Here is an 11,635-nt window from a genome sequence, read left to right as displayed (position 1 = left end):
CAAAGTTATACATTTGTGGCCGTAGCTCTTATGCTAGAGTTATGTGAGTTAACTTCACCCACAACGCAAGCGGCCTTCGAATTACGACGGCCGAAGAACACGAGTATTTATTTTTCTCCAGTGTCAATTGTTTGCCGCCCGCACACAGTTGTAAGCATATATATTTTTCAACAAGGGCTGCGTACATCTCACCTGTGCTGCTGCGATGATTGCTTTGAAGGCGTTGGCTTCTGTGCCGGTTGAAACAAAAGGAATGAGTGTGCGCAGCGTTCTTCTCGTATCTTTCGTTATTCGAGTGATGTTGGCGGCGACAGTGACTTCATCTGAAAACGAGAGCATGCCGAAGAAAAATCCTGGCGGAAGTCTGCCTTGAATAAATCTTGCCACGCCCTGGTGAACCAGCTTCACCCAATTGTTCCTCTGCAAATAACACGTACGCAATAATGCACCTATGGCTTACGTACAAACAATGCCGTAGCGGATATCATTTTACCTCGAATGTTCCTTGACAGCGAATTCCGTAAGAATTTCGGTTTTCTTTTACATTATACGTCACATGTAGCAATACTGTGTGAACGCAACGTGAAATATAAACTAGTTTTCTTCGCGCTAGAAGTTATAGAGCAGGTCGGTTAAAACTTGATGTGGTGTAATATGTCCGCCTCTGTCTCCTGTGTGCTCTGTCGTGTCAATTTTTTTTTCAGCATGATTTAGAAACAAAAATTAGTCCCTGCATATCTAAAGCTTGAGTGATGCTGTACCGTTAGACACCAGGAAACCTCCTCTCTCATTGACAGTATTGTCAGCAATGTGGTGCGCTAACGGGGCCATCTTACTTGCGACGCTCTTTCAGAAACCAGGGGGCTTAATCACTTTATCGTCGTTACTGTCGTTAGGACCTAACGAGTGTCGGGAAATTCAGAAAAGGGGGCGGTAAAGATGGGCACGTGACATATTGCGCCTGTCGTATAGCAGGCCCTTCACGTATAGCCCGTTTGCTACATGCTACAGCTTGCTAGTTTGCCCCTGCTTATCTCTTTAGTCCCAGAGGGCCAAAAATCAACGTGAAGCTCCACATCTACTATAGATCTTGCTGGAGCGTCGCCGGGCAAACTGTATTGTGACCCAGGTTAGCTGCGTGTGCAGCAATTATTTGCACATACTCACAGCCATACTTTCCGATGTGTCGATAAGTAGAACGACCTTCTTGGCGTAATGACTACGTGCTCTGAACATGGTAAACATCGTGTCAGGTACTTGCGTCGGGACAGATCCTTTCCTGAAATACAAACAAAACAGGTGTAGCAGTCGTGTACTATAACACCCGTCAATATACGCCATTGACTTGTTTCTGTTCCGCGGCACACCAAAGGCCGGTGGTACACCTTAGTAATGAAATAGCGTGATTAGAAACATGTCGTGCTCAGTAAGATTGCGCAGGAAACGTTGCGAGACACTGAAGTCTCTGAATGAGCTAAGCAGGCTGAATCATTTATAAATATTGCGTCTTGGCAAGCACCCGACTTTTTCTCGTGTTTTATAAAATGATTTAATGTAGTAGTTATCAATTAGCTGTACTGCGTTATCAATATGTTATCAATATGCAATGATATCTCAGGCAAACGTGTGTTATCGACGAATTACGTTATGTTATACGGGTATCTCATACACAGCAACTCTCTGAATCTTCGAAAGTGTTGGTTTACGTAAAATATAACCATAGGCCAGCTCTGCAACGAGAGGACCTTCGTCACGATGACAGAGACAGCAATAAAGAAAGTTCCGTAATTCCGTGCTTGTTCGTTCATTTCGTTCCTTGAAACCTCACAGTAATGTGAGCACAATTATAAAATATGAGAGGGAATCGAACTTTGAAAAGTCTTTGTGTCCGAAGATGAGCTCCCTGGTACTCTTTCGGTTGCACAGCACGTTCTGCTTCGTGGGAAGATATCTTGCTGCCACAGGATTGCGCTGCACATAACGAACCAGTTTGACATGACGCCTATCTCTATAGACTATTGAGAACGCATGTCTGACGATATGTTCCCCCTTTTAGGTAATTCGATAGAGGGCACTGCGTGTCATATTGTGTTTCAGGGGAATGTAGTAAATCTGACGTCTATTTGCCCCTGTGGTGGAAAAGAAGAGCAGCTATCAATATGGCTAATGCGTTATCTTTCTTTTTCTTTTTTGATCGAGCTGTGCTTTTATCATTTCAGGACTCCACAAAAAATCATTAGTCCTGCTTCTGTAGAATGGTCATCTAATAACATATCTCATCGCGAAAGAACATGCCCTGACATGCAAAAGCCCTGATGAAGAACAGTCAACCTCCCCCTGTTATTCAACCAACCAACGAGAACAAGAACAGTCTGTTCGAAATATCGGCGGCTCTTCCCTTCATAATTGCAGGACTCTGTTCCTCAGATCCCCAAACCTATAGGCACATGTCTGAGTCTGTATGCGGTCCCATGCTAGCGTGTCGCTCTGAGACGTAAACTAAAAAAAAAAAAAAGATACATTGAATATGACGTCATATGGAGTGACAGCAGTATGGTAGAACATGTACACTATCAATCAAACCACAATGCGATAGTCAACACTGTCGTACGTAAGAAGCCCTTCATCGAAGCCAACTGACCGGCGCAACGTAGGGCATCTTCATCAAGGTTTCCAACATGGTTGTGTTTCTGGTGTCTATATAGAGCCTGCAGTCGTTGTGTAGGATTCCCGTGGGTGTCGCCGCGCACGCCGTGCCATCCTTGCGGGCAAGGATGCCGAACACGTTCTTGCTCTGCGCAACAGGGTATACCTGGACGCACGAAAGACAAGCGGGTCGAGGAATATTACAAAATCCAGGAATCGACCTTGAATAATGACGATAAACAGAACGTCTAACATGTGCTCACACAGTAGTACAGAATGACTGATGTATGTACCAAGGCCAAGAAAGTCAATTCGTATGATACTTAGTATTACTAGATACTTAGTACCGAATGGCACGTTTTGTGAAACACCCTGTATATGTATATCCCCACAAGTAGAATACTGTGCGATTTGATTTGATTTGTTGAAACCCCAATACAGGCCTGGCTTCGTGTCTTCTTTTTTTTTTTTTACACTCAACTGAGACACAAATCAGTATCAACGTTATTTTGAAATTTGTATGAGGATTTAGACGCGTGGTTGCACACTAAAATGTCCCCTCTGGAGTTGAAAATGAACATTGTTTTTATGTAGGATTGCATAATTTTTAGAACAACGCGTGCAACGTGAAATTTTCTGTATCTATATGCTTTGGAAGTACCGCAAGGTGTTCCTCGGTTTCGGAGAGGCACATGGAGACCGTAGCATTTACACGCGTTCGTCTCCTAGCAGTAGTGGCTAGCACATTCGCATCCTCTCCCATCATGAATTCTCTGCAGACCGTAATTTCAGTTTCGCAAATTGACACGTTAACTAAACGTGGCATCATAGTGACAGGCGAAATATATCCTGCTAGACTGGATATCTCTAGATTGCGGTACACAAACTACGTACTGTGTAGTCCATACTGTATAGTGGCTCTGGAGTATAATGGCTCTGAAGTGCGCCAGAGCCATTTATAGGGAGAGTTTGGCCATTCTTTGATCTTTGGCCGCCTTATGGGAGGAGCCTATTTTGACGTCAGAGTCGTCGTTGCGCCGCCCAAAAAGCCTGAATCCAAGCGGAATCCGCTTAACAGCCATCTAGTCCGCGCCTTATTGATGCTGTCTGCCAGCTTGTCGACACCTTCGTGGCCGTGTTGAATGCAATCTACAGGAATAAGCAGCTTATGACCCACTGGCACCAGTGATTAGGGGGACTTTGTTGCCAAACAGAAATAGTTCAAGAACGAAATGCTTTCGAAGTACGTACGTGTCTTCTCTCCTTGGGTTGTTAACAACGATCAGCATCAATATGGCGTCTGCGACCGGTTGACGGTTGAATAACAATAGTGCACGACGAGGGAGGTCGCTCAGCCGTGACGTCGCATGACGCGCTTTAAGTTAGGCTCCTCCCAATTGCCAAACTCTCTCTATAAACGGCTCTGAAGTGCGCGTGGGTGGCGTGGCGCGGAAACAAGATGGCGCATACTCGCTCTTGGAACTCAGTGTCGATACTCTGAAGCGTAGCTCATTTAGTGACTCTAGTAAGGGAACGGTAATGGTAAGTTACGAGGATGGTAAGGGAAGGTACACTGCACTACACCGCGCTTCGAGAATAACAGAAAGGCAACCCCAATGCATACAAGGCTGAAAGAGCCCCGGAGGGCGTGGCGTGAACACGGCGGAAAGAAGCGGCCATTGGAAGGGTGGCCTTGGTTTTAGGGATCCCGAAGGCCGGAGAATGGAGGAATCAGCGCAACGAGAGGGCTGCTCGAAGAACAGAAATTGAGAGCGTAGAAGAAAAGCTGGGAGTAATGGGAAAACCAAAGGACGTCTACGCGGGCGATACCTCCACTCATCGTCGAAGTGAGCGAGCTGTCATGACGGATACGGCGGCCACGACCTCGCAGCGCGTAAACGCCTGTCCGCTTCGGCATTCCTGGTATCCAATCCAATTCGCTTTTTTTCCCAGCTGGGCTCTGTGCGTTTCTTTCGTTTGCTATAAAGCGTGCGCTTGTACTGTATGCACTGTTTCGACGTTATGCTGCGACATGGACGAACGGCGCACGGAGCTTCAAAGAGATACCGTTCGTAACGGATTAGGCCTACCGTATCCATTATACGGCTGCTCATTTGCTGAGACGCCCCGCTTCGCCAGCTTGGTTTCAGTTATTATGGGAGCCCTATAATGCTTGAAGAAAACTATATAGACTCGAGGAATTCAGGAGGGAGGAAGGAGAATACGGCGGCTTAGCATTAAACTTGAATACTATCTCCCTACACAATGTCACTGCAATGGTCAAAGAAGCGCTATTACCGTATTTCCATCAGTGTACGCGAAAGGAAAGCGACTGCTGTCCGGTAGCCCGAGCTCGTCGAAGACGCCATAGCGAAACTTAGCCCACTCATGCAGGAATTGGTACTCTGCAATAACATAAATATATTCTATTTTCAGAGCAAACCATGTTTTAGCAAGTTGAGGACCATGATAATGGCTGTATTTTTGACAACGCACAAGCAACTAGTGCCTTAGCACGTTGCCGATAAAAGGCACAAGGAATTGTATTGCGGTATAGTTTGATCGCTCGACGCACACAAATAATGTCCCACGGAATACTGGATTTTCTTGCGATTTTTGGAATGGCCATGAGAAAAGTTAGCATAAGTTGTAATATGTAGTACAGAATGCTGGGTAGGGAACTCAGCTTGAATTCAAAAAGCCCTGCATTACTTCCTACAAGCACCCTTACTTAACATGTGATACACCCCAAGTACTATGAGAGAATTGCTTTTAGGATTAATCCGAAAGTATACTTTTCAGGTGTGCGTTACGCATTCACCCAAAATTAGCATTACGTTCACATGAATTACTCACCAGGCGACATGTAGATGGGAGCAGAGTCCTTGTGCATGATAACGAAATCGGGAACGGTGATATACCTCCCGGGCTTCCCGCAAGAGGCCGGCTGCAATGTAGACATTGAAGATGCCAGGGTTTGAGGTACGACACGCACGTCGGCGTGTTCGAACAGGTCCACGTCGATGGGGATAAGTCCTCGTCGTGATCGCCATGTCTCAGGTACCAGGATGGTTACATGACGAAAATATGTACGTGATGTTAGTTCCGCGAGTTGCCGAGAAGCCCTTGCCAGGAACTCCTGCATCGGACACAGTTATCGGAGTGGTTATCGGATACAGGACATGTGGTGCACGTGACTGACCTGCAAGTTGCTGAGCAGAAGTTCGCTCTCCGGCACATTCTTGTGTATAGCCACCAGGAGTCCTTCAAAACCGTGACGGTTCAACTCCAACGCATTGCATGATAGCCACAAGCAGAGGCTGAACGACGATAGAAGACTGCGCCGATACCCTGCAGGAGAAAACAGGCCGCATTGCGGCCATGCATAACAATAAGTGAGTACCTATACCCAGCAAGCTCACATATGAGACCTCCCAGGGTTATTACATAATAGAAGTTGATGAAAGGGTATCAGCAGTGGGATCCCAACCCACACACTACGATTTCCGGTCAGAGCTATGCTGTACCGGTTACACCATGCTCGGCACTCTTCAGATACCATATTCCAGTTCTACTGTTATCCACATGTCAAGCCACACTAAAGAACGCTCATCAGAGGATGCGGGGCGTACATCCCACCGTTGGCGCTATTCCATCAACTTTATTGTTCAATTGGGGTATGCGTTGTGAGGCATAAGTGTTGTGAAATGATGGCTTAGTAGCAAGAGAGCTAGTGGTAAGCAAGTGTCGAGGTCGTCCCTCTGTCGTTATTCTGTCCCGGATAATGACAAAGGATGCTTCGTACAGGAACATCCTGCGTTCGACCAGATGTCACACTCGCTACTTCTCATGGGGTATAGATTGCAGGATTTCCTCCAGTACAACTCCCATATTACGGCGAATAATAGCAACTTCTAGAGGTTGCTTAGTCAAAGCCACGATACGTTTCATGTCCGAGCTGTCGACGTATAATGTACCGCGGAGTTGCTAAACAAGACCTCTTTATCGCCGGCAACACTTACCCATATGGTTCCGGATCCTGCGCGCCCCTAAATGTTATGGTTCATGCAATCATGGAACGATGACGTTGCCCTTTGTAAAGCGCGAGCTTGCAGCACGCTCAAGAAACAGCAGCTGACAGTTTGCGCACGGAGCAAAGAAAACGAAGACTCAAATCCTGAGGAGCCAAAAAGAAAGGGTGATATGCCTTACCCATACTGTCTCACGCATACACATTCCAATACTGATACGTACTCGCACATACGTCAGCCGAACTGAGCAGCGTGCTGACATTGTAGCATACCGCCGCATGAAAACTAAAGTAACACGATAACTTAAGAAAGAAGACCGGAAGCGTTGGCGTAGTTTCGTCAACACCTTTCACCGTTTGACCCGGTCACAAGGATGCGAAGTACAATTCGAGCTCTTAAAGGGACTATGAAATTTCCCGAACCCCCACACATTTTTTCGATGGAAACTGTTCTTCCCGCAGAGAAACTAATATGCCACAAATTTTTCCGGATGAAATCGCTCCACTCTGCGAGGAGCGCGCGCTGGAAATGTCTCTTCCGCGTTCCTCCTCTCCCGCGCATATTTCCCTGCCGATGGTGTAACTGTACGGACCGCTCTTCGGTTCCCCGTAACGTCACCGGTGTTGCACAATGGCAAGTAATGCCGCGAGCTCGCGCTGTGGCTGCCGCCACTGCCGAAATCTGCCGATCGCGCGAAAGCTGCTGTCATGGAGATTTCCACTCCCGATGAACGCATACGCGGGATCCTACGGCGCATGCTCCTGGCGGGATTCCTCGGCTCGGCAACACGTCACGATGACGTGTTGCTGAGCCGGCCGTGGTCGCGTCAAGTTACCCGTTGTGTCTCCGCTCGGCAGCTCGTCACGGCGTGGCGCCAGCTGTCCTCCCTTCGCCGCTCCGTTTAAATTCGCTCCCGAGAAATCCGCTCGCACGACGAAAGTAAAATTTCGGTTCGAGACTCAGAAAAATGTCTTCTTTCGAACGAAACGAAGAAAAAAATCGTTTCATAGTCCCTTTAAGGATGTGCCCCCCACAAAAGAATCCTCTCGCGGCATTGGCTATCGTTAAATGTGTAGAAGAAAACACGCTAGCGACACATAACGACACCGGCGGCTGCCGCGACGACTGCGGTACGTAGAAGTTTTGTCCAGAGCTTGACGACAGAAATTCACCAAGACTGGCCCCGTCCACTGAAGGCTATGGACCGCGACTTCACTCTAATCGAACTGAAACCGGCCTCAGTGGCCTCTTTTTTTGAACTTCTATATATATATATATAAATATGCCACTGTGCCATATAGTGCCACTGTCGAAACGTCGACCCCTTGCCCATTTTACTTTTTAACGTCTCCTTATGTAATAAACTAGTGTTTGTAACTTCCCTAAAATCTGTTTCCGCGTCTTTTTTTGAACTTCTGTAAAACTTCGTGGCCGTTTGATAATCCTTTTACCTCACCCTATACATATATATATATATATATATAATCGAACTGAAGACTGCGTTGAAACTTGTGAATTTGCGGTCGTCCCCAGGACCAGATAAAATCACCTATGCCGCACTGCGAAACCGTGACGAGTGGTCACTCCAAGCTCTCCTTCATCTTTATAATACGTCTTGGCGACAGGGATCCGTACCATCTACCTGGAAGGAGGCATTAGTTGTTCTCACCCTGAAACGAGGCAAACCCCCAACTGTCCTATATCCTCGATCCTTTCGCTCTGTGGGCCTGACAAGCTGTATGAGAAAACTGATGGAGAGAATGGTTTTGCACCGCCTCTACTGGCGGCTCGAAAAACAAGGCGTGTTCCCTCAACCTCTACACCCCAACATGCTCGAGCGCACATCTGCGGATCGTTGTGTCTGTTTCCCTGGACATCAAGCGCGCATCTCGCACATTTGTGCGCTCCGCGCCTTGCGGTTTGTTGGAGCATCTGGTCGCCCCTTCAAACTTGCTCCGCGATTTCCTGACGGACAGAACTGTCGCTGTCCGCACATCTCACGGCCAAAGCCCTAGGCACCCTGTTCATCAAGGCGTACCCCAAGTCAGCGTTCTGAGTCCTACACTCTTTAACATGGTAATGGCAGGCAGAAAATCGATAATTCATCGCAAAGTTGCATTCTCTGTGGATGCCGATGACGTTGCCCTTTGGACAGTAGGCAAGTCACGACCAGCATTCAGCGCCGTTTGCAGCTAGCCTTAAATAATGTACATCTGTGCCTCACGCGAGTTGGAATGGTCCTTCCGCCTGAAAAGTGCGTCGGGCTCCCTTTCACTCACAAGGCTATAAGAAATTTCCCTCTTCGGGTTCGTGCATAGAAGGTCGAGCCTGTACGTGCTGTACTGTCCTGGACTCGAACCTACGCTGGGCTCGCCACATTGAGCACCTTAAAACCAAAATGCAGCGATGGCTTCCTGCAGTTCAACATCTTTCTGGCTTAGGCTGGGGCTGTGATCAACGCTTCCTTCTACACCTTCACGCGACTTTGGTAAGGGCCACTGCGCTTTACAGCCATCCAATCTTGCACAGAATTTCAACAACGTCGTTCAACACCCTTCAGACCCTGTTTCCCCGAAGCCTTCGTCACTGCCTTTGGAGTTCCAAGAATGGCTGAAACACGGCAAGTCCTCGCTGAAGCTGGTGAACTCCCGGTGGAGGTCCATCGTGAGCGCAGCTTTCTCAATGCGCGGAGACAGTATGCGAAAAAAAGAAAGAAAAAAAAAGAAGAAACAAAGGCACTCGAATTTCGATACCTGCTTTTCAGTTTGGGCAGTTTCTCACGTTTATATCAGCCATAACAACAACAACTTTATTTTCGGTCTTGGAGAGTGGGGAGTTTCATCGCAACAGGCGATACTCTACCCCAGTGCTTGGTGGAATGGGGGGAATAAAATAACGAGCCCCTTTACAATAACGATCGAAGTCCGATGGTGTCCAGAAATGTCAGAAGAGCTTTGAGCGCAGAGCGTTGCTGGGCTGGATTGGGCCAGGGACCAAGCAATTTCGGTAGGGAGAAAGGGCCAGAGTCCAGCTGACGAAGAGACTCGGAGAGTGTGATTCGGGAAGGTTCGTAGTGAGGGCAATGAAGAAGAATGTGCTCCAGATCCTCAAGAGCACCACAGTGGCAACAGGTGGGAGAATCAATTTGTCTCAAGCGGTAACGCCACTGAGCTGTAAAGGCCACATCGAGGCGCATGCGGTGGATTAATGCAGCATCCTGACGAGATGTGTTTCGTGGCATGCGGAAAGCGAGCATGGGATCAACTCTGTTCAACATAGAGGGGGGAAGAATGTCGGTTGTCCGTTGGCGGGAAGCCAGGGGTGTCACTAGACGTCGCAGAATTGAACGGCGGTCTCCTCTGAGCAGAACAATACGGGTCCGGTTCCGAGACGAGAGTGCTGCTTCTGCGGCGCTGTCGGCCTGCTCGTTCCCCACGACACCACAATGGGCTGGAACCCACTGGAGAACGAGCCAGTATATCAGCCATGTACGGTTCAAGCATATGATAAAGCCGGTCAAGTCAATACAATTTAATACCGTTCGTTGTTAGTTCAACGTTGTCTCTGTTAAAATACTCTCCCTGCTGAGAGTTTCAACTTGTGAGAGAAAGCCGCCCTATGGGTCCGTCGCTTTCGATCTTTGAACTGCAGTGTTCAACTTAACAACAACAACTTTATTATAAGATGATGGAACTGGATGCATGGTGTTCAACCTAAAAACACACGTGAAGCAAACACAGTACGCCTTAGACTGAAACGAAAGGCGAAGAGGATTTTTACTTTAGAAGATTTTACTCATCGTACACAGCGCTTGTCGTCTTGTTCGATGACGAAGATAAAAGAGCATCTAAGCACACATCACCCGCACTGTCTCGATATTGTTCCTTTCGCGTGATCGTCAGCTAGGCTACTGTGGCGACACCGCGTGTCACGTGACTCAAACACAATTCGGCCCGAACGAATGTAAACAGCCAATATGTAAACCAACAACTGGCAGGTAAAAAAATCTTTTAACATCAGCATGGTCACAGATGCCGCATTTTGAATTTAATTTTTTCAATAGTTCCACCGGAATCCGCGTGGTGTGCGGCTAGTGGCGAAGCTCACGTGCTTTGCTTCAAAAGAGGGAACACGTGCTCTCCATGCATTGAATAGGCCGGTAAAAACATCAGTCCTAGTTTATCATATCGCTGCTTTCTCAGTCGACAGACGCTTTGTCACGTGCTTTTTCCAACCCTTTGTTTCTCTCATGTGCAGAGACGTACTGTGGTAGCGGTGCCGTGTGCGCCCAAGGGAGCTTTGGCCTCTGGCCAACCACGAGCCAAATTACAGTTCGCTATTAAACCCAGGCTATCCGAGCTATGTATTACCTGTATTCAGTGTCTGCCAACATTTTCGGGAAACTGGATTGGATTAGGTTGAACAGGATGTTCCTTGACGATCTACAAACATATTGGATTCTACGACCACGTTTATCGGGGCCCCCTAGATGGATACGGGCATATCGGGAAGTCACCGAATAGCAGAAATGCTCGATGCAGAACAGCTTATTGGAAGAGACTGCCGTTATAATGCGTATCTTAACACAAGATTCAATGAAGAGCGGGCAGAGGTATGTGCAAACTCTGTCATAAAATGCAAATTTTTGGCTGTCCGCAGAGTTTCTCTTCCTATTTGCCCGCGATCGCTGTCTTTACTAGCCTAACAAGGATGACAAAACTTTTTTTTTCAGGCAAACATCGACACTGGAGCGTAATTTAAAGGTGACTTGCAAGATAATTGCAGCCAAAATGTACACTTGCGGAAGAATACATTGACATGAAATCCACAATCCGTTCCAAGCCTCCGCCAAGCTTTCTTTTCGAGAAAATTTTGTTGTCATGCAGCCCGCATACGACACAGCAGGCAATGAAAAATTTGAAAAGTTTGATTCCCAGGACGAGGCCGTTTTTTAGGCT

General features: G+C 47.4%; 1 protein-coding gene across 1 annotated transcript; it reads right to left on the bottom strand.

Moving 5' to 3' along the window:
* Positions 1-74: 74 nt before the first annotated feature.
* On the bottom strand, positions 75-6,769 carry LOC135384164 (calcium-activated chloride channel regulator family member 3-like). Its single transcript, XM_064613388.1, has 8 exons — positions 6,669-6,769; positions 5,849-5,997; positions 5,503-5,785; positions 4,945-5,051; positions 2,642-2,812; positions 1,871-1,971; positions 1,168-1,279; positions 75-420 (listed from the first exon to the last, which is right to left on the bottom strand). Exons 1-8 carry the CDS (start codon positions 6,670-6,672, stop codon positions 124-126), a joined length of 1,224 nt encoding a protein of 407 aa, XP_064469458.1. The 5' UTR covers positions 6,673-6,769; the 3' UTR covers positions 75-123.
* Positions 6,770-11,635: the final 4,866 nt, after the last annotated feature.

This window comes from Ornithodoros turicata, chromosome 2, assembly GCF_037126465.1.
Source record: "Ornithodoros turicata isolate Travis chromosome 2, ASM3712646v1, whole genome shotgun sequence".
Lineage (NCBI taxonomy): Eukaryota > Metazoa > Arthropoda > Arachnida > Ixodida > Argasidae > Ornithodoros > Ornithodoros turicata.
The sequence above is the reverse complement of the archived record's forward strand: the minus strand, read 5'-3'. Positions and strand labels throughout refer to the sequence as shown.

Bases quoted from the DNA above. Each gene is read 5' to 3' on its own strand.
- LOC135384164 (XM_064613388.1), bottom strand. The intron at 2,813-4,944 runs GTAATAGCGCTT...TCGTGCGTCCAG, and splicing joins CGTACACTGATGGAAATACG to GTATACCCTGTTGCGCAGAG. The intron at 421-1,167 runs GTGAGTATGTGC...TGTTATTTGCAG, and splicing joins ACACATCGGAAAGTATGGCT to AGGAACAATTGGGTGAAGCT.